At 45.3% G+C, this 21,823-nt stretch overlaps 1 protein-coding gene across 1 annotated transcript; it reads right to left on the bottom strand.

The window, feature by feature from the left end:
* Positions 1-8,146: 8,146 nt before the first annotated feature.
* Positions 8,147-15,150, bottom strand: KLHL38 (kelch like family member 38). The gene is made up of 4 exons (XM_027891679.1): positions 14,996-15,150; positions 12,970-14,445; positions 11,487-11,592; positions 8,147-9,995 (listed from the first exon to the last, which is right to left on the bottom strand). The coding sequence occupies exons 2-4, from the start codon at positions 14,314-14,316 to the stop codon at positions 9,709-9,711; spliced, it is 1,740 nt and encodes a 579-aa protein (XP_027747480.1). The 5' UTR covers positions 14,317-14,445; positions 14,996-15,150; the 3' UTR covers positions 8,147-9,708.
* Between the last annotated feature and the right edge of the window lie 6,673 nt (positions 15,151-21,823).

Raw genomic sequence — 21,823 nt, 5'->3', positions numbered from 1 at the left:
CTACAGAACTTGAATGTATAAATCAATATAATGCATGTATGTAATTGTCCATACATTACGTTATGTAAATGCCATGTTTTGGCATGATCTGAACTTGCAGGCAATTGGGAATGAAATGAGTGCATGGAGTGCTCCATACATTATTACTCTGAATTTGGAAAAAAGTTTCAGATGACCTCAAAGGAATGATTTTCAAATCTTCAGGCTTCCTTGGGAGGTTGCCTCCAAGCAGAAGACCCTTTGCTTAAGTGAAAGCATCACTAGTCCATGGGCACAATCCACCTGCAAACCATGCTAGTGTTTGTGTCCTTTTCATAAGGCCCTGTTTACCCAGTGGGTCTATACAACTCCATATTCAATCCATCCTGGATTTCTATGGAAAGCAGTGTAAACCTACCACATTTTAGGAAGAGGAAGTAGGGGCTAACTTCATTGCTTTTGTCTTTTTTGTCTTTTTTTTTTTTGGGGTAGGGATAGTCCCAGTCAAAATCTGTCCCTTATTCATTTTATAAGTCTCTGTGCTTATCCAGATGATTACTAGTTCATTTAAGATCAAAATTATGTTAATTTAAGAACACTGTTTCTAGAGGTGTGGTTACTTCCTGAAGTGCAAGTAGCTGCAGTGGGATTGTAAAAAAACAATCTTTGTCAATTCACAAAAGGCAGTGTTTTTTAGGCTTTAGTGGATTCATGTGAAATACTCTTGAGGAGTTGGTATCATTGCTATTTTAATGACATGGCATTGGAGATATAAAAGAAATAATGTTTTACCCACAGTCACTCAGCCAGTCCCATCCTTTCTCAGTTCCTGATGATGCCACATGTCTGCACTGCTGATGCCCACTGGCAAACTGACTCTCATGTTCACCATTAGTGATAACCAAGAGGGTTTCCTGGAGTTAGACAAAATTCTAAGTTGGCTTTGAGTTGATTCTGCTGTGAGATGTAATTCACAGACACAGAAAAATGACATGACCAGAATGAGAAGTGGTGTGAACTACCAAAGAACTGTAAGGCTAGTAGTTTATAATTTGTCTGTTCAAGTATTTCATGTCATTAAAAGAGCAAAATGTTGTCCCTCTTTGAATAATATGAAATGTTATATTTGACTAAAGAAGAAGTAAGACAAGAAACGATGAATAGAAATTCCACTGAAAAGAAGGGACTTGTTTTCCCTGTGGATGCACATTCATTCTGTCTCTCTCAGTTTGCCCCCTCAAATGCACTTCTATGGGTCTCACCTATGCACCAGGCAGGGAGATCAAGGTCTGGCTCCAGAGGGATGCTTTGTACTGTCCTGAAGGCATAACTTAATCCTGTGAGTGGATAAAAAACAAAGCGCTGAGGATAATGCACTCTTGAGTTTCTGGCTCCTTTGACTCCATCCCTGTCTTGGACAAACTTCCTCTCATCTCCACAGAGTTATCTGAGTACAAATCTCAGTATTCTCCTCCCCAGAGTTTATTATGAATTTATTAAAAAAAAAAATACAATCCCTTCAGCTATGAAAATTACCCTCATTTGTCTACAAATAGGCTTAACCTCTTAAACTGTGTCAGATGCTGCAGATTCACCAATTTGATCTAGATCTTCAGATCTTCTCTGCTACTACAGCTCCAGGGCAAATGACTCATGCTGTTTGCAAGTGCCACATCCCACTGAGGCTGGCAGCACCACGATTCTGCTATCAGTGTGTCTGCAGGTTTCTACTAAAACCTGGGCAGGGATTTTCTCTTGATCAAGATGAGCTCACCAACATCCTGCAGCCATAAAGCAGTATGTTGTACTTACATGAAAATCTATGTATTTGCATTAGCCCAGCCACAAATTAGCAGAGGAGAATGTGTTCTAGCGTTAAACAAATATGATAAAGGCAAAATCCTATTGATCCATGTAATCATTTCCCTGGCTACATTTCCCTTCACTGGTGGCAGTCCTAGGAAAGTTGGTCTGCCCTGCCTATCACCTTACCTTTGAAATTGCTTTGGAAATATGAAAAGGAAATGCCAAAGTATCTTCAGGCAATCTAAATGGCTTTTATAGCTTGTTCCTGGAAATCAGAGTGTACTGAGCTGTCTGAATGTTCTGTCCTTACTCTATAAATCATTTGTTTTTAAAAGCAGAAGGGATACACTTTCCCAGGTGTGTGCCCATTTCTAGATTGTCCCAAACCTCCTGCTACTTTTCCTGGGGAAGGGAAAAATCTAGATGTGAAAAATCAGGGAAAAAGCTCCTATCCTAGGTAAGTTTTAGGGTAATGGTGCTCTTCTGCCTATGAGGCACTTGGGGATAGAACAGATTGGTGCACCAGTGTTGCCCAAGTTTCCAGAAAGTCCTGGGCCTTGGTACTTGTTCAATTGTATTTGTGTGCTGATCTGTGGGATAGGCTGTGGACTGGGATGGAAAGAGTCAAAGTGTTTTTTTTTTTAGGTCTACTTCAGTTATCCAGCTTATGGCATAAGGTGTTGCGCTTGCCTAATGAATGAGCTGGATGCTTTGAAACTCCAGCTTATGATGCTTTGAGGGCCATCTGTGTCCTCTGCTCTCAGTCTCTCATAAGCTCTTTGGAGTAAGGGCCCGTGTATTTTACACTGCCATCACAAATAACAGACTCTCAGCTTGAAATCCGTGACTGACTCTGCATGTCGCATTTCATGCCATGAAAAACATGAGCTCAAGGTTGGAAGGGTGAACAGGCTTTTGGCTTCTCTGCCATTTGTATTTCAGTTTGCCTGCACCACTTCTTTCACTGTGTGTTGCTGTTTTTCTCTTGAGAAAATTTCCAGAGCCCTCTCTGCCTGGAGAAGAAACAGACTCTATTTACTGACATTTGTTCCAAGTTATTATGAGCAGAAAGACAACTCCTGTAGGCTCTAAACAGGATCTTTCAAATAGAAGCCTTCAACTGGCACATCCTAAGCCCAAAAACTGCCTTCTTTTAAAAAGGTCTGAATCATCCATTAAATATCACAGCATCTTGAAGAACGTCCATAGGACCTCTCTGCTTTCCTCTTTGGTCAAGGCTTGAGCTGGCACTCAGTTAAGCTGCTTGGAGTCTTCTTTTTAGGATGCCATGGCTATTTGTGTATTGCTTGCAAAAGCATGGGTTAGTTTTCTCCGTGAATTAATGGGCAACTTGTGTGCCATCTCCACTGCAAGGGAGCCCCAGGGCTGAAATACGGCCTGAAGCTCATTGATGCACCATTGACACAGCCTGGGTGATGAGGAGTCTTTCCGTGTTTCTGCACAGGATGAACCCAGAGTCAACACCACGGGGAGGAATCGTCCTATGTCATCTGCTTCCTATCTGGCAAACCTCAGTGCATGGCAGGGGAGTGTCCTCCCACAGCTCATCCCTTTGTGTGTCTCAAAGGGATGCTGTCCTGCCAGGCGGCAGCAGGCAACAGCCGTGTATGCCCTGACTCCCCGGGCTGGCTTCTCATTTCACACTTGCTGATGGTCCCCATGACAGAGGCAAAGTTTTGACAGGGGCCATACTCTGCAGCATTCAGGCTGTCTCTAAGAGTAAGAGCCCTACCCAGGGAACAGATAAACAGAACAATGTTTGAGCCTCTGGTACTCTTTAATGTCATTTTCAGGGAAATATATGTGTCATAACAACACAAAGCAGGCATAGTTCCCTTGCTTTCGATCTGCCTGGTGCCAGGGTCCACGTCATTTCAGCACTGAAACAGATCCAGCAAGTTCGTGGTAACTTTGCTCTCCCAAGAGCTGCCTCTTTAGCCCCCTTGGTTTGTACTTGTCTCTCTTCTTCCAGCAGAGTCCCTCACCCCTTTCGGGGAATGTCACGTACTGTTATGGTTAACATATAATTTTCACTAGAAGCCCTGGGGAACTGGGCCTTTATCTCCACATACCATGCACATCAAGATGGTTTAATCAACCCTATTAATTCCAGGGCTTGCTGCTGATCTGGATAAAACACTGCCCTTTCCCAGCACTGAAACTTTGTAGCCAAGTTTCACATGGCAGCACTCTCCCTGAAGTTCTCGCTCAGCTCCTCGGGGCTGAACAGATTCCCCTACATATTCCCAGCCCTTACACAGAGCTCTAAGGGCTCTACTCTAAGGCTCAGATTGTTTTCATAATTTGGCTGATTTTAATTGGTTGATTTTAATTGGCTGATTTTACAGACCAGGAGCATCTCATCAGCTTGAAAATTTGGACTTGATAGTCCTGGGTGTCACATCCTGGTGCTCTGTGTGCTCAGTGCCACTTCCAAATGTCGTTTCAGGGCACATCTGCCCATTTGTTTGGCCTGAGAATGTGTTCGAGAGCATAGGGAAAACTCAGCAACGTGCCAAGACCAGGGCAAAACTCAGGGGATGTCATTACACTTGTGGCACTGGGATCTGAAGAAGTGGTCTTGCCTTTGTCCTTGTCCCAGCATGTCTGCTTTAGGGAGGGGTGGTGGGACGTGGCTTACTCATCAGAAGATACAACCTGGTCAAGAAACAAACTTCAGAGAACTCGACATGGAGGATTAGATATAGGAGGGTGGTTTACAAACATCTTCCTGACCAGATGAAGAAGTGGTCCAGATTCTGTCCCCTTTTCCCACCTTCAGCAGTATTTTACTCATGGCTCACCCCCAAGCCTAGAGCCAAATGTCTCCAGCAGCTGTGAGGATGCCTTGTGTTTAAAGCAGCCACAAGACCCGCCTGATGGCCCGGGGCTGCTCGGGATGTGCTGCCGCTTGCTTTTCTCGGAAAGGGTTCTTGCAACATGAAAGAAGTGCAAGCAAACAAAGAGCTCTGGGGAGAGAAGTGACAGGAGGCAGCTGGAACCTGTGGGTGACTTGCCGAGTGACAGAACAGTTGGGCTCCTCGCTACTCTGCTACTATTTTGGAAACTTCAATAAACAGAAGAGGCCAGATCAATCTCTCAGGGCTCCGACACAAACCATGAGGAGCCCCGTGGACTTCGGTGGCACCGGCAGACTAAGGCACCAGTTCCTCCATATGAACTCTGCTTCGTTTGGACCCCAGGGGAAACTCATCAGGTTTAGCTGCTGAAAACATTATTAGCAGTTCACTAATTAGCAGGTCTCAGCTCCTTTGCGGGTGCAACCTTGCACTGAGGAATTCATGCTCATTGTGCCATGGAGAATATGACTGTTTAACTTCTGCGGGGGAGCTTTCAAGCAGCTGGAAAAAAAGTATGGATGTTTATATTTTTAAAAAGGGATTGTTTTTGCTGCTGTCAATTATTAATGGCTCTCAGGTCAGGCTACGGAACAATGCCAGGGATAAATTACCCTGTATGCTATTCATATATGCTCTCCCCGATTGTTTCCTTCTCAACTGGAAGATTCACCTCACAATGAACTCCTTGGCTTTTGGAAAAAAAGGACTAAGCGATGAACTCGGTGTGCCCATTTATTTATGCATTGACATCTTTCCTACTTTGTCAGGTGTGTTTAATCAAAGAGAAGCAGGAAATGCATTATAATTATAAACATATTACTGCACAAGAAAAAGGCTGCCCTTGGAAAGGACTGTGTTGTTTGATAAATGGTTACAATGAAAAAACACAGGCTTAACCTGCGAAGATCTTTGCTGAGATCAAAGCAAAGCTGCCCGCCCGCCACAGGCTGCCTGTGCAGCAGGACTCAGCTCTGGGTTTGCAGCAAGGCAAGTTAAAGAAAGTGGAAAAGAAAACGCAATCTCTTCTCTTCCTTTTTTACTTTTTTTTTTGCCTGAAATTTTTCTTTTAGTATAAAAAAAAGAGCCCTCAAACACTAAATATTTGTTTTTAAAATTAATAGATTTAGTGATGAACCCAGCTGAGAACACAATAATTAGGGCCCAGTCCAAAGCTCGGTGTTGAAGTTTATGGAGAAACTTATTGTTTTCAAAGGGATCTGACTTGGGATTCTGGTGAGCCAAAGCAAAGATGGAGAGCTACGGAATATCCCTGGGAGATCCTGGATGTCCTGCAGTCTTTCCATGTGACCTTGCCCAAACTTGCAAGCATTCCTTAATGGTGAGCACAGCAGAACCCCAGTCAGTGATCTGCTGCTGCTGTGAAAAGCAAAAGTCCTTTTGGTCTGCAAGACCAGGAATGCTGTAGGTAAGATGCAGACCAGGTTTACTGCCCTTCTCAGCACTGTGAGGCTGAGCCACGGCCCTGCGCTTAAATAAATAAAAAACTACCGACAGACAAACTGGAAATTGTCCAGAGGAGAGCAACAAAAATGATCAGAGGTCTAGAAAACATGACTTATGAGGAAAGATTGAAAGGGCTGGGTTTGTTTAGTCTAGAGAATTTGAAACATCCTAATAAACTTTAAAGATTTAAAAAAATACACAGTATCTAAAAGGGTAATCGATTGCCCCTAATCTCTGTGGGGATGGCAGAAGGTACAGCAAAGAAGATTTAGTATAGACAGTATTGAAAGCTCTGAGGTTAATAATGCACTCAAGTACATTACTTGGGGAGGGATCAGAGCCTCTCTCATGGGAGTTTTTCTGTGGTACTGGACAAGTACCTGCCATGACGAACTGGGTAACTCACCGTCCCATGGAACAGGCTGCTTTCAGCCATGTGATCCTATGGTTTCCATAATCTGGTGACTGAGTTCAGATACTTGAAAATGAGATCTTGGAGGTGATGAGCTTTTAGAGCACTCCCTGATTTGAAAAAAGGTGGCAGGTGATCAACCCTTCTGAGGGCTGACCTCCAATCAACAATCCTTTTTTAAAAGCCTCTTTTCCTTGGCTTTCATGATTACTAAAGGAAGAGCAACAAATTCACACCTTTTCACTGGACCATCACTTTATTTGTGAAGTGCCTTGCTGCTCTCATGGGGGATTCCCATCTAAGCAAGCACTCAAATGTTTGACTATTAGAATGATGAGACCTCTGAAAAAGCATGTAATGACTCAGAAAGTGTATCACGTAGTGGCGGCCTTGCAGATTCTGCTCAGAAAAGTCCCCTCCTGACACTGGAGAAAGAAGTACCTTTGGTAGGAGTGCTTTTACCCATACAACAACTGCAAAGCGTCAGGGTGGTATTAGGTGCTGCTCTAGGTGGGCCAGGTGGTGGTCAGCAATTAGGAAGGTAACATCCCTTCTTCCCATAGTGCCTGTCCCACTGCTGAGTATCCCCTGTCCTGTAGCTGCATGTCCTGCTGCCTCTCTGTGACCCAGTGACTCCGCCATCCCTCCTCTGCCTTGAAAAGGCTCAACCCTGTTCTCTGATTTGAACCCTTTTTCTGTGAAGGGCACCAAAATCTTTGGTCAGTTTGCATCAAAACTGACCACAAGACAGAAGTCTATCATAAACCACCAGTGTATGAATTTACTTCCAAGTGACTCCAAATTCCTTGAATTATGAGCACGAGGCGAGGAGTTTGTGAAGAGAAGGAGCACAGGGCTGCAGCCAGAGCAGAGCTGGCAATAGTCCTTGGCATCTCCAAGGACTTGGGGGTGATGGGAGGGCTCCCTAAGGGATGGAAGAAAGATGCTGAGGGGAATGCTGCTGCAACCCTGCCTCTTCTTTGCACTCCCCATTTTCTGCCCAGCTGCAGCTGTGCAAGGTACTACTTGGTGCCCACAAGAACATGGAGAAAATCACTAGTTATATGATACGGGAATTAAAAAAAAATCTGTTTGCTTCTAAGCATAAACCATCGACTGTGGCAATGGTTTGCAAACATGGGGTTATGGCCCCAAGTCAACTTTTTTATCCCCTTGGTTTTGGGTACAGTCACGAGCCTGGCAGGAATCCGTGTCAGCTAAAATGCATGGCAGCAACTGGCGTCTCCCAGAGTTTGGAGCTGAGCGGGGTCGCAACAGGAAGGAGTTCGGGAAGGCAGCACTGCAGGGTTAGCAATAAACATCTCCCTGGGGCAGACATTCCATAATTGGCCATGACAAGGCTTCTTTCTCCAGAGAGCTGGAGATGGTCTGTGAGGAAGCAGGATGAATCACTGCTGCAGTCCAACTTGGCAAGTGCTGTGATTTAGCTCTGCTTTGCACAGGGAGGAGATGATGATATGGACTGAACGACAGAAGAGAAATGTAGCCAAAGGCTTCTGAGTGGGAGATGAGTTTGGGTTCCCACTCATTTTTTGCAGGTTTACTCCGATCCTTAGAAGGAAACCCTGGCAATACCCACTGGTACAAAAACAATTCCCTTTATCAACAATTCAGAGGGAACAATAGGGACTCCTGAACACAAAGCTTGTACAAACAATAATAACCCTTTTATTCCACATTGTTACAAGAGCAGTTGATACCAAATACTTTCTTCCAGCCCTCCACTTCATTAACTATTTCAGTCACCCTTCTGCTCCCAGACACAGATTTATGAGAGGGGATCTTAGGATCTGGAGTTGGTTTATTGCAGTGTGGTGGTGACCACATGGCTGTGCAGCCTCCTGTGAAGAGGGAGCTTGAGTGTGGTTTGCTCATGCCACCCTGTACCCTTAGAAAAGTCCACTTTCTTTCAAAAAGAGGTGTTCTTTCTGCCATCATTTCTCAGGATTGTGGACATCAGTGCTATCTTTGAAGCTCCTTGCTATCTCAGCAATCTTACCAAGCCTGGTGACCTAACAGCAGTTCACAGTCTGTTCAGTATCTGATGATTAATCCCCTCCCTCTAAAAGTATGCACTTAGTGGCAGAACTCCACAAAAATATTGGTGGAGCCAGAGCTGCTTTGCCAAGTGGCAGATTTAGACTTGCTCTTCTTGGAAAGCTGGCTTCCTGTCACTGGCTTGGTCTCATGGTTTTTTTCCCAGTGGTTTGGTAAGAGGAGAAAGGGAAAAAGAAACTGTTCCTCCCAAATACCTCTTTTATTTTATATCTCCTTTCCTCCTTATGTCCTCTCTGCTATTCCAGATTTCAGGAATTCCATCAGCCAAAGTCTTCATAACTAACCCCACTGCTATTACTGATGCAAAAGGAGAAGATCCCTGCAAAACAAGATCCCTTGAAAAAGAAGATGCAGACCATTTCCATCCCACCTTCTCCTGCTCCTTAAGAGGGCAGGCAGGGGGAACAAAAATCTTCCCTTCACTGTGAAAGAGTGTTAGCTCAGAAAAGTAAAATCTGCATTTTGTTGCAATATGAGAGTTCAGATCAAAGCATCAGTCTTTTGCTTATTTCTAATTTGCTGTTAGGAACATTAAATTTTATTTCTTACGAGATGACTACCATAGGTAATGCAGGCAGCTGCTGCTGGGCTGGCTACAAGACTGGAGCTCAGGGCTTCCTATTCTAAATGCTCCCATCACTGGAAACAGAAAGCTTGGTCAGCACCGAGCAGCAACAAGCTGCTGATGCAACTGAGTTTGCATGTCAACAAAGGCAGGTTATCCAGATCTTACTTTCCCTGGAGATACCAGCATCCCTATTCACTTTTGCTTTTACAATTTGTACAAGGCCAAATCCTGCACTGCGTTCTTACCCCATATCTTTTTCATGTTTTCTATGGAGACACTGGGTAAGGCCTCCAGATTGGACTCAGCAGCACCACAAGCAGTACCAGTCAGGTTAACAGGTACAAGCACAGAGCTTATGACCCTTCTGGCACAGGGTCTGGGAAGGATTAGCACTGCTCGTGCCTTCAAAGTCAAGAGTTTGCATGACCCCATAAGGATTCCCCATGTGCTCTCTGCAGAGAGACGTAGGTCCTTTCTGGGAAGGAAAGCCAAAATATCAAGGAAGTACCGAAGATTGTTTAGAGAAGGTTAGAACAGGGGACACACTGGAGTGTAAGGCATCCATGGTCAAAGAGTTTGTGTGGCAGTTTTCCCTTTGGTGTCCATGTGTCAGTCTCTGGATCATAGCAGTCCAAGGAATCCAGGTCCTTGATGACATTGTCTGTGGTGAGACATCGTCCTCCTGTGACATACAGCTTGTTCTTGATGACAGTGGCCCCATGATGCATGCGCCTGTCCTTCATGTCTGCACATTTAACAAACTTGTTGCCTTGTGTATCATAAGCAATGATTCTCCTGGTGTACCCTGAATGTAAAGCCAGAGGTGTAAGAGACAGATGGAATTAGAGCTTACAGCCAGCAGAAGGAATGATATTTCCTGATAGTCTTCAATAAAACCTATTATACAGTACATAATTTGTCAGAATTAAGATCTCTAAGCTAAGAAGTGATGATGTGTCACAGGAATACCTATCTATCTTCCCTTCCTGTTTGTCCTCACCCTGTCTCGTAGCACGGTGGCAGCCAAGGCTCAATGAGCACCATAAGACCCATCAGATCAGGCAACCAACCTGTCCAACACAGTTGGAGCTTGTAGTTACCTGCACGTGCCTTCAAACATTCCAAAATACTTCTTTTCACCCAACAGACTCCTAGAACTTCACTTGGTAATACAGAAACCTAAATGGTACATGGTAAATGGACAATAGTGCCTTAGTTGGAGTGTGGCTGTCTACTGAATGGAGCTGGGTACTCAACAGCACAGTGCCACTGGTGCTCCACTATCAAAGTTCACAGTGCCATATCTGTGCCAGCCACCATGCCAGTGACCCAGTGTACAGCTCTTCCACTGAGGGAATCTTGCATCGGCTGAGAGGTAAGGCCTGGCAAAAGGGCCATTGCCCTGGAGCAAAGGAGGTGTGGCAGCTTGGTACCCAGCACTACCTTGCCCAGGTAAAAAAAAAGAGTGGGGTCTGAGGTAAGGGTAATCTGCCACATGGGATAGTCTTGCACCTTTGGACTCAGCTCTCCTTTGTTCTTACTGCAAAGGGTAGCAGTGGCCTCCCCGTAAGGGGTGACACCACATTTGAGTCCTGTGTGATTTGTGTTCAGTCCACTGCTTTGCCAAAGCTACTATGTGTCTCATTTTCTCTTAAATAATCTAGCTCAAGCTTCCTCTTGCCAGTCCGTGATCAGGGGAGCTGCGTTAAGGACTGTAGAGAGCGAAACTACCAATAACATAACACACCAAAGTGCCAGTGGGCAGAGGTTGGTCCTCAGGTTGAAAAAGACACTGAGAAGTTTCTTCTTTCCAGGTGTTTCACACCCCTTTCAGGACATTTCATGATTACCCCCAGGAGGCAGCTACAGGACCAACCAACACCTCACAGACCTATAGCCCACCCATCCCAACAAGTGTGGAACTGCATTCCCTGTTCTCCCAAGAAGAGCAGACAGGGAGGACCAGGTTGTGAGTCAGCAGGGGAGAAGCGGGATCCCCATGCTCTTGGCATCCTTCCTTCAGCAGACCAGTAACTTGCATTGGCTTTTCCTCAGTTTCCCCCACCCGAGTCCTGCTACTTGGAGTAAGAAGGGGCCTCATGGAGAACCTATCTCTGCTTCCATTGCCGTAGGACCCCATAAGAGAAGTGCATGGAGCTTGGGCATAGCCTTCCTTTCTTTACCAAGTTCCAGGTACTTTTTGAGGGAGCACCCCCTCAAAACCCACAGGAAGGCTGTGAAAACCCACAAGATCTGGGCAGGGGGAGGCAGAAGGAAGGTGAAACAGAGCTCTTACCACCTATGATGATAATCTGGTCTCCAATTGTGACAGCTGGCGCACAGACATTCTTCACCACTCTGGTCTCCATCCGAAACCATGTATTCCTGGAGACATGGTAAACCTGACAGAAAAATAAAGATACACACACAGCTGTTTATGTTGCATTTCAACTGGCATTTGTAATTACAGAGGAATTTATAGGTTTTATTTTGCCCTAATAAATACAATCCTCTGGCTCAACGTCCTGGAAATCTGAGAATCTACCCACTTCTTTTTTCCTAATATGTCTCCTTGGAAAGAATTCTAGTTCCCCAAGCTTGTGTGCTCAGGAGATGCTAGCACATGCACTAAGGCAAAGTGTGTCTGCCATATCCAAGCTTCTTGGCTGTAAATCTTTGCACAGCTATTAAATCACTGTAACTTGCTCTGCCGAAGTGCAAGCCCATTCATTACATTCACCAGTTATTCTGTGTATTCCTGCCTTGGTCTTAGCAATTTCCTGGGCAAAAAAACTCAACTTCACCTAGCTTTGCTGGCAGCCACCATATTTTCCCAGCTGCTGTATTTGTGCTGGTGGCTGGCAAGGGGACTTAGAGGGGTATCTAAGTCATCAGTTTATGTGAGAAAAAGAGCTGTTGCCAGATGATGATCATTCAGTCATCCATATCTGGGTGACACAAACATTTCTGTCATATCATCCGGTTCTCAATATAGTAAATATCTCCAGGGCAACTCCCCATTAACAGATAAATACATTTCCTTCCCCCTGATAATCAAGCACCATTATAATCGCAAAGTATTGCTCATGTCCTGGTTGCCATCTTAGCTTGTAATGACTCTTCTTAGTTAAAACACCTCAACCTGTGAAAAACACTCACGGGGAAAGAAACACTACAATGTTACTAAAGCATCAAATCAGATAAGAAAAAATGAATGTATTTTTTCCTCTTAATAGAGTGCAACTGCTGAAAGCAGGCACAGAGCCAGCAACATGTGGCAGGACCCCCATTTTTAACACAAGTGTTTATACGAAATGACTGTCAGTTTAAGTCCTGGCCCTTTGATGAGTGGGTATCTAATCGCTCTAATGATGGTGAGTGTTGGCGTTTGCTGCGAGCGAGCAGGGGCACAGCTGAGACCCCAGCTCAGCTGCCAAGGGGAAAGCACTGGCTTTGGTGATATTGGCTACAGGCATGAAGCTGGGCAAGGGGGGCTGCTGCTGCCTGCCATAGCATTACTTGCAGCAACCGTGGCCCTAGTGCTCACCAGAGGCACAGCTGACTGACAGCCAAAGAAATATCTCAGGGCTTGTGCCTGAAAAACGTTCAGAAGGGGAAAATGAAAGGGCTGCAATGGTCCTTGAAGCCGTGTGTCAACAACTTGCTCCTTGCTGCAACTCACAATAAACTTTTCTAGGTGGTTTGATTTTCTCATGAGGGTGATGGACTGCTGAATACCTTAGAAGACATTGCTTAAGATAAGCAGGACTGATCATTACCTGGATCAGCCGAACAGGATTTTGCATAATGTCTTCTCCGCCAAAGAGGTAGACCCTCTGATCTTTGGCAGCAACAGCAGGGTGAAGAACAGCAACAGGCATGTTTGCCATGCTCTCACAGGTGTTGTAGACGCTATCATATCTTTCCACAGAATTCAGGATTTCCTGGTTTTCACCAATTCCACCAAATGATAAAATATAATTTTTATAGGCCAAACTTCTGTGGGAGTAACGTGGGACTAACATGTGCTCAATCAACCTCCACTGATTGAGTTTGAGGGAGTAAATGTAAATATTACCACTGACCAGGCTCTTCTTGTTGCTAACAGGCATCCCTCCGAGCACGTAAATGTTGCTGTGTAAACTCACTGCAGAGGCTTTGTACAGGCGCATGGGAAGTTTGGCCAGGCTCAGCCACTGGTTCGTCCTGTCATCATAGAGCAGGACATCCCTTGTCTGCTGGCTGTCCTTCCTGCCACCAATGATGACGAGGAACTCTTGGCTGGAGTACCGGCGAGGAACATGCATCATGGGTTTGATGTCAGGTGTGTTGGTGCTGTACAGGGAAAACATATGTCTCCAGGTTGACTCAAGGATGCTCCTGCAAGTGGGTGAAGACTGAACGAGTGAGTCATTGGCAATGAAGTGGAAGAGGAAAGTTGGATGGACGTACTGAAGCCGGACTTTCTTGAACAACTCTTGGATGTAGCCTTGTCGTGCCTGGAGGTCGTGCCGCACCCAGGCCATCAGTGCCTCAAAGACCTGCTCCTCCTCCCCACAGAGTTCATCGTCCCCAAGGTAATCGATGAGCTCCAAGGGACAAAGGTCCTTCAAGTCCTCAGAAGAGGCCACCACAGGAAAACATTTCAAAGCCATAGCCCTGGCTTTCTTATTCAGGCTTTGGCAGTTCAAGATTTTTGCCAATCTAATCATGCTCAGACAATTATCAGGAGTCAGCTTGTCTTGAAGGTAGGCAGAGCAGGCCTCAAACAGCTTGGTGTACTGCAGCATGGAGGCAGTCTCCAACAGGCAAAGGACATTCTCATTGGATATAAGAATCTCCCCTGTGTAAACATAAAGGATAATCTGATCCAAAATGTTGGCATCGATGCCCTTCAGGATGACTTTAGCCTGGCGACTCTCTCTGAAGTCATTACAGAACATTGCCTTGAAGTAGGGACTGCTGGAGGCCAGCACATTTCGGTGGCAGGGGATTTCAAAGCCCCCGGAACAGAGGGTAACATCAGTCAGCATCCCGCTCTGTCGCAGAGCATTCAGCTGCCTCAGCAGTTCGGAGGAGAAGTCCTGGTCTTTGAAGAGAAACTCTTCAGTGGATCCCTCCTCCATAGCAAAGTAGGAGAGAGATGAATTCTGGACTTGGCAGAAAAAAACCCCAAATTTTTAGCAGCTTTTATTGAAATATCCAGCTTCAAGGGAACAAATCGGGACTTTGATGTTGCTCTAAATATCCGTTCACTGTTACGTATAAAAATGGAACACGGGTTAAGCACAGTGGGAAAATAATAGAGAAGTCAAAAGGTCGCTAAGACCCTTTAAAATTTTCATAAAGTTATCAGATAGGTTGCAGCTCTGAGGTCAGTACTGCCTGCGTCCCTGGCAAGAAGCAAAAGCACTGAAGTTATCTCACTGATTTGGGATTAAAGCTGGATGGCTGAAGCAATTGGTTTGTTCATTTTAATCACATTGAATAAATGCTCTTAGACATTTATTCACAATTTTAAAGTATTAGCAGTTTAGTAGCTTGCGCCTCTTTCCCCTAGAGTTAGTCACTCCCAAGGAATGCAAATCTGGCAGAGCTGAACTCTGCAGCAGGGCAAACGGAACCCTAGAGACTGGGAATCTGCATTAAACCCGTTATTTATTAACTTTGCTTAGCTGTGTTTTTCTTAATGTTAATCAGACACACAATGACTAAATTAAGTGCCAGGCAGAACAATATGATGAATATCTATTGTCATGACTAACTGCTCAACCTGCAGTGGAACCGTAAGGTAGAAACGTTTACCTTCTGCCGTCCTTCACTGCATGCACTTACTCTCTGCCGCTTATTCTCTGCTGAGATTTTCCATAGCTAGAGCCTGGATAAAAAACCCTATAAACCCACAGGACGTTTCTTTCAGTAGGTAGGGTGATTCATAGAGGGTGATTTCTGGACGTGTTTATTCTGAAGTCAGTTTTGCCGCTCCCGGGTGCTGTGCGCAGGAGCGGCGGGGCGGCGGGGCATCGTGCACATTCCAGCGCTAAGAATAGGAGCACAAGGGCTGCTCGCTGTTATCACATGTGACGCCGCCGCTGCCTTTTGCAATGACCTGGCTGGTTCTGAGCATGCCCGAGTGGTGTTTTTTTGGCAAATGTTTACATATAATAAATAGACACGGAGAGGAAAGTTCACTTATAAAAGTCCTGGCTGTCCGTTTGGAAACAGCGGCAGGACCCTGTCCTAAAGTGCCTGGGAACTCTAGAAGGCTGTAAACAGTCTGCAATGCCTCGCGCTAGGTAATACCACAGTTTCATGGAGAAGGGGGGAGAGAGAAGAGCTCCCTGGGACTCTGGTGGGATGGACCGTGTCTCCACCTTATGGAGAGATCTGGGGAGCATCAGCCCGTTGCAGTGTGGTGGGAGATGCTGAGGCGCTGGGACTCCTGCATCCAGCACTGCTCCAAGGTGGACATGGAGAGCCCAACTACCTTTGCCAAGCAAAAAATGAAGTTCACCCTTGGAGTAGTTTATTTTTCTGATGGTGCTTGATAATTCATACAGAAAATACCAGGGTGTGGCCTTTTGTATAAGGACCTCAGCTCTCTGAAACCCTTAGCAAAGAACGGCTCAAGCAGGTGGCTTGAGGAAGCTCGACTGGAGCAGGCTGCTGCAGTGAGTGGGTCCCAGAGTGGCAAGTCCCAAGGTGGCACTGAGCTGCCCAGGGAAGACACCTCAATGGGGTCTCTGACTGCAGATGAACAAGGCATCTGACCTCCTTTTGCAGCCAGTGGGTTCCAATCAATACAACTGAGTCTGACAAGTTATTCAGGTCACCAGTATGTGCCACCTGTATTTGGGCAGGTGGACAGTCCTCCAGGCATTGCTGGGTGTCCACAGGTGCTCAGTTGCCTCAGTCATATGAAGGTGCCCATATTTAACACTCCCATCATCTATGATGATGAGCCTAAATCCATCCTTAGGGCTGGGATCAGTCAAACACCTTGTGCCAGTGGAGGATCCTCCAGAACCCCAGCTGGTCCCCACTGTGATGTGTCCCATCTCTGTGCCAAGTTCCTGGGTGGTTCAAGAGAAATAGCATTGGCTACCCATGCCTGGATAACTGGATTGGGTCCCTCCTCTCTGCTGAAATTTCTCCCTTTGTTCTGGGGTGGGATTCAATCCAAAATGTAATTTCTAAGCATTTCTACCACAGGGAAACACAAGGTTAAAGCAAAACTCCTTCTCTTATTTTCAAAGCCAAAGCTCGCGGGTGAGTCATGTCTGCGTCTGGTCAGAGCAAGGCAGATGAGCAAAAATCATTGGGAGCCACAGCGCCCTTAAGTCAACCCCCATGCTGTGCTGGTGTTTGCAGTCCTCCATGTGCTCCTGCCACTGTGTCCATGGACAAGCAGATCATGGGGATGGGGGCAGCCTGTTCCTCTAAAAACAGAAATTTTGCATCACGGGCTGTGCTGTGGATGGCCTTTCCCAAAGGCTTTTCAGTGCAGCATAAAATGTGGTGAAATGCCTGAAAGCCAGGTAAAACCCTGAAGACTCAGACCCATGCCATAGGCAGGGTGGAGGCTTCCCACACAATCTGTGCATGAATGTGTGCATGTGTGCCAGGCGAGATGGGAGAGGGGATGACCAGGAGCCACTGGACTTGACTCCTGCAGATGAGTCACTTCGAGGGTAAACATGGTAATGTGCAGCCTTTTCCCTCCCCTTAAGTAAAGAAACAACTTGAAGAATGATGTTGGGGTGCTGGGGAAAACGTGCCCTCCCCTCCCTACTCCCCGCCGCTGCCTCACCAGCTGGCCATGATCTTGCTATAAATATTTAGAGTGGCATTAAAAACCCAGAGGAGAATTTCTCTCTCTTCTTGTCCAGGGAACATTAGCTACCCAAACAAAACACCCTGTCGCTTACTTTCTTGCTCTGTATGTATATGCTCTTGTTGTGGTCCGTTTTGATGATTGATTTAAATTTATCTCTCTGTTCTGGCTCTAACTCTTTGCTGCCTGTTTAGTTCTGCCTTTTCCTGGCAGCAGCTGTGGATTATTTTCTTAACCCTTAAAGAAACAAATGATGATCTGACTTCACTAATGACACTGGCTTATGGGGTTGGGGAAGGGTAGGTGGGGTGTTCTTCTGCTTTAGATAGTGATAAATGTGGCATTTATTTAGAAGATCCCAGGCTCGAGGGCTTTGCACAGTTATGCAAATTCCTGCTAACCCAGAGTACAGAATGTGCTGTTTAAATAGCTTATTGCTCTCGGGAGGGTTGCTTCTCCCTGCTGAGTCCCCACACAGGTCCCTGCCAATTTGGGGCCAGGGCTCCTGAGCAATGGAGCTCCTGCTTCCTGCTTTACGACTCTCTCTTCTTTTTTTTTCCCAGAGATTACGATTTCAGACACATCTACAACCAAGTGGGCACATCAGCACCGCTTAGTTAGGATTTTCTATATAAATAAGCCAGAAATCATTTTTCATGGCACAGTCTAGAATAGTATGTCCCACTGCACAGGACATACATCAGCCCTGCAGAATGAGCCCTGGTGAGAGGGTGGAGCCATTTCTGCTGTGGGACAGTCTAACTTGTTTGATAAAATCCATTTCTGAATGAGTTCTTGAGGCAGCTTTCCAAGGATAGCATGCTGTTGACTGAAACAGACCTGAGTGGTCTTCTTTTGGGAGAACTGAATTATTCATTATAATGGGAGTGGGATGTTGCACAGATCATAGTCTGGACTGAACAACGTGTGCAAATGGGAAAGTGGGCTCCTTTGCAGGGTATATGACCCAACAGCACTGTGGAATGTGATGCTGCAGGTCTCCCAAAACCCTTAATGGACTGGAGCCATTGAGGGCTATTAAAAAAAGTGACCCTTTACAACTGCTGTTGTACAAACTCTGTCCATGGGAGTTTCTAGAAAATTGAATGTCTACCAAAGAACACACATGTTGCTGCAATGCTGCATACTCATCCTTCTCCTTCTGTTCTTTCTCAAGATTTTGGGGTCATTCCGTTTTGGAATTAGGATGACTGAACCTTTGATCTGACCCAGTGCAGCTTTTCTTATGTGTTAATGTGATGAGATGCTAGAACATCTATTATCATGCACTAAGCAACAGAATGGAAAAAAGATGTAATCTGATCGGCCAGTAGGCAGGTGCACAGAGAAGACTGGTGATGTCAGACAACTTCTAAAACACATACACTGATCCTATTACAATTCAGGTGAAAATGAACAAATATGGATAAAGAGAAAGGACTGTTCCAGGCATGTACTTCACTGAGCTTATTCAGTATTACGTGTGCTGTCTCGATGACTACCAGCCCCCACAGTTATCGAGAGAAAGAGATCATCCCTTTCCCCAAATTTGCAGACTAAGTTGACAGAGGATAAGAAAAAATATTCCTTATTAAGGTCTTAAAACTGGGAGAAGAAACAAACCCCAGGATTAACATTCCTCACTGTATAAAGAGACAATTACAGAGATCATAATTAATCAGATGCCATGAGTTGGGGAGGATGGGAAGAATGTTTCTCCAAGCACCAGTGGTGGTTGGTTGGGATGACAGCCTTCAGCCCAGGCTGGGAGTGCAGCCAGTCTGCCTGGGATGCTGCATGCCCTGGCAGTGTGGAGCTTGGTCGGTGGGCACTGACCAGGGTAAGATGAGCACTTAACATAATTTTGCTTACTACAAGCTGAAGGGGTGAGAAATATGGGAGCAGAAAGAAAGACTGATGCGTTGGGGAATTATTAGATTTATGTGTTGCATATTTACACATGCATGTAAATGTATATAATGAATATGTGCATTGAAAGAGTAAAGATATGTCTAAACTAGCAAATTACTATGAAGACACAGTATGGATAGGGACCTTTCTGTTCGATATGTACATCTGTTTCTCACCCAGCTGACAACACCATCAGGAGACCTAACTATGAATGTGCAGTCTGGTTTTGGACTCATCCTGGTTCTTCCCAGTGAAGCAGCCTCCCTGAGTCCTGTCTGTGCTCAGGCAGAGCCTAGTGTGGATATAATATTTGCTGGATTGGGAAAATAGCCCTTTGGACCTGTCCTCTACCTCCCTGGTTGACCTCTCAGGTTCACTGAAGGCAATAAAACTCCCCAAGCTCAGAAGGAGTGAAGATGATGTCTATTGTGAATAGGGGGAATTGAGGGACAATCGTACATGGCAATAACAGGAAGCCCTTTGTGTTACTTCAGGCACTTCCACACAGCGCTGCCAGGAGTGCTCTCTCGCTCACAAATTCTCCTACCATCACAGGAAGATTGTGTTGGGAAGCCCCTGGGAACTCACCTAGTATAACCTCCTGCTCAGGGCAGCACTAACCTCAGAGTTACATTAGATTGCTCAGGGACTTGTCCAGTTGAACTTCTGAAATCTTGAAAGATGGAAATTTCACAACTTCTCTGCATCCCTGCTCCCATATGCCTGAAAGGAATTTCCTTTGCTGCAACTTGTGAATGCTGTCTCTCACCTACAGAAAAGTCTGCTAACTCCCTTCTGCTGCTGTTAGTTGCCAACTATCTGATCTTCCTATTCTTTAAGTCCAGATATCCATATGATCCCTCTCTCCCATTCCTCTGTAACTATTATTGATTTTCTATCTAGCTGCTCAACAAACATGATTCACCGAATGCCCTATCACCACAGCTGTCATACTCATTGGTATGATATTTAGTATTGTGCTAAGGCTTATTTGAAGACTTGATTGAATCTGGGCTTGGTTTTGTAGGCAAGGTGATAGGCTACATCTATAGATACTGGTCTTGAAATCTGAACTTGAATTTTAAACCCCTGACTTAAACTTCTGGAGGCATGTAGGTCTCCGTGTTTTACAGCATTGGAGTCACGGAGCAACTTCCCAAGAGTCACTGCCATCACTATTTGTATTGTGTACAGATAGAGAGATAGAGCATGTAATTCAATAATGACTTTGCCCAATATACGTGGGTGTGAAGATGTGTGGGCTCCTGGCTTGGTTTCAGCCCAATCTTTAATTAAAGAGTAGAAGACTAGGATGAAAGCAATAGCACTCTTCCTTCTTTTAGTCAGAATGACCTCCCAGTCTTAATTAAAACAGTCTTCAGGCGAAAATAAATTTGGCTGCCAAAGTTATCTGCTTCACATTAAATAAGGACATAGCTGGCTTAAAGACTGCTGATCTTCTAGAGGTTTCATAGAAACCACTCATATAGCTTTGGGCACTCTTGTTGCAATATTTTAAAACAAATCCTTTGCCCAAACCAGATACTTCATGTGTGTTTCAAACACCTGTTGGCTTTTTCTTCCAACTACATCGTTTGAGAATGGGTCTCTGCCAGCTTATCGTGGACTGAACACACAGTGTGACCTCTGGAGGATAAAATATCACCAGGAACACTGGACACCGAAGTAGATTATTCATCTATCCTTTCTGTAGTCTCTGGTTACAAAAAACCCATGGCAACAGCAACAAGAAGATACGCAGATCCTACATTGCTCTGCTCTTTCTTGGTCTGAATGTTTAAATGTCTCTGATTAAAGGCATTTAGGCATTCAGATTCAGGATTTCCCCCTGATATTTTTAGGTGGCTAGAAATGTTGCCAGAGGAGGATCAGGGCTCTAAAATGCCAGAACATCCTGTGTGACACACCGATCATTGTTCTTCAAAGCCACCTGTCTTTCCCATCTCCCATTTATATTGCCCCATCTTGTAACTAGACAGCCACATACTGCTGCTGAGACATTGATCCAAGCAGGGACAAACAGGTCCAGTGCTTCAGAAATACTGTTTTCAATGGGAAATTGATGCCATCAGACACCCTACCTCTGAGGATCTGGGTGTGAAAGACCCTTCCCATTGCAGAGTGATACACTCAAAAGGGGGAAGGGGCCAGACACACAAAAAAACTCACAAGCCCATCTCCTTGACCAAAACTCTTCACTCTCCTCTTCTTATTTATCAGGTGCTATTTTATTATTTTTCATCTACACCTTCTCTCATATAATTATAGAATTTTAGGGTAATTCAGGAGGAAAGGGACATCCAGTGGTCTCTAGGTCAAGCTCCTGCTCGAAGCAGGGTGAGCCATGAGATCAGACCAGGTTGCTCGGAGTTTTATCCAGTCAGACCTGGGAAGTGTCCCAGGATGAAGACCACACAGCTGTCCTGAGGCCCATGTCTGCCGTTTTGGGAACAGCATTTCGCTGCCTGACTGATCCACCTCAGAAAAGCCCTATCTCTGTCCCTGCTGTTCTCCTGCACCATATCCCAGGAGGTGGTGCTGATGGTGACCGCAAGTTCTTATCTCCTTCATGGGAAAACTTAGGAGGTGACTATGCTGAAAATGCGGCTCACAGCCAGGGAAATCACTCTGGCCTCCCCTGTTGACAGCAGGATTTTAATCACATCCTGACTTAAATCATTAATTCACAAGCCCTCAGGTTGTTTAAAGAGCTGTTATAATGAGCTGAGAAGAAATTACCATCCATTTTCTCTTGGCAGGACGGTAACGGCATGACATGACATCCACTGAATTGAGGAGAGAACAGGGATAATATTCAGAATGAGAGAAAGACAGAAAATCTACCCAGAAGAAACAATGACAGAAGA

This window comes from Empidonax traillii, unplaced genomic scaffold (assembly GCF_003031625.1).
Source record: "Empidonax traillii isolate 1590-97213 ecotype Southwest subspecies unplaced genomic scaffold, ASM303162v1 scaffold325:size649781, whole genome shotgun sequence".
NCBI classification, from domain to species: Eukaryota; Metazoa; Chordata; class Aves; order Passeriformes; family Tyrannidae; genus Empidonax; species Empidonax traillii.
The sequence above is the reverse complement of the archived record's forward strand: the minus strand, read 5'-3'. Positions and strand labels throughout refer to the sequence as shown.

What these genes read in the sequence shown, in the direction of transcription:
- KLHL38 (XM_027891679.1), bottom strand. Translation starts at nt 14,316, where the DNA reads ATGGAGGAGGGATCCACTGAAGAGTTTCTCTTCAAAGACCAGGACTTC. An exon ending in ATCCTGTTCGGCTGATCCAG is followed by an intron (nt 11,593 to 12,969) that starts GTAATGATCAGT and finishes TTTTTCTGTCAG; the next exon opens with GTTTACCATGTCTCCAGGAA. An exon ending in CCAGATTATCATCATAGGTG is followed by an intron (nt 9,996 to 11,486) that starts GTAAGAGCTCTG and finishes CTTTACATTCAG; the next exon opens with GGTACACCAGGAGAATCATT.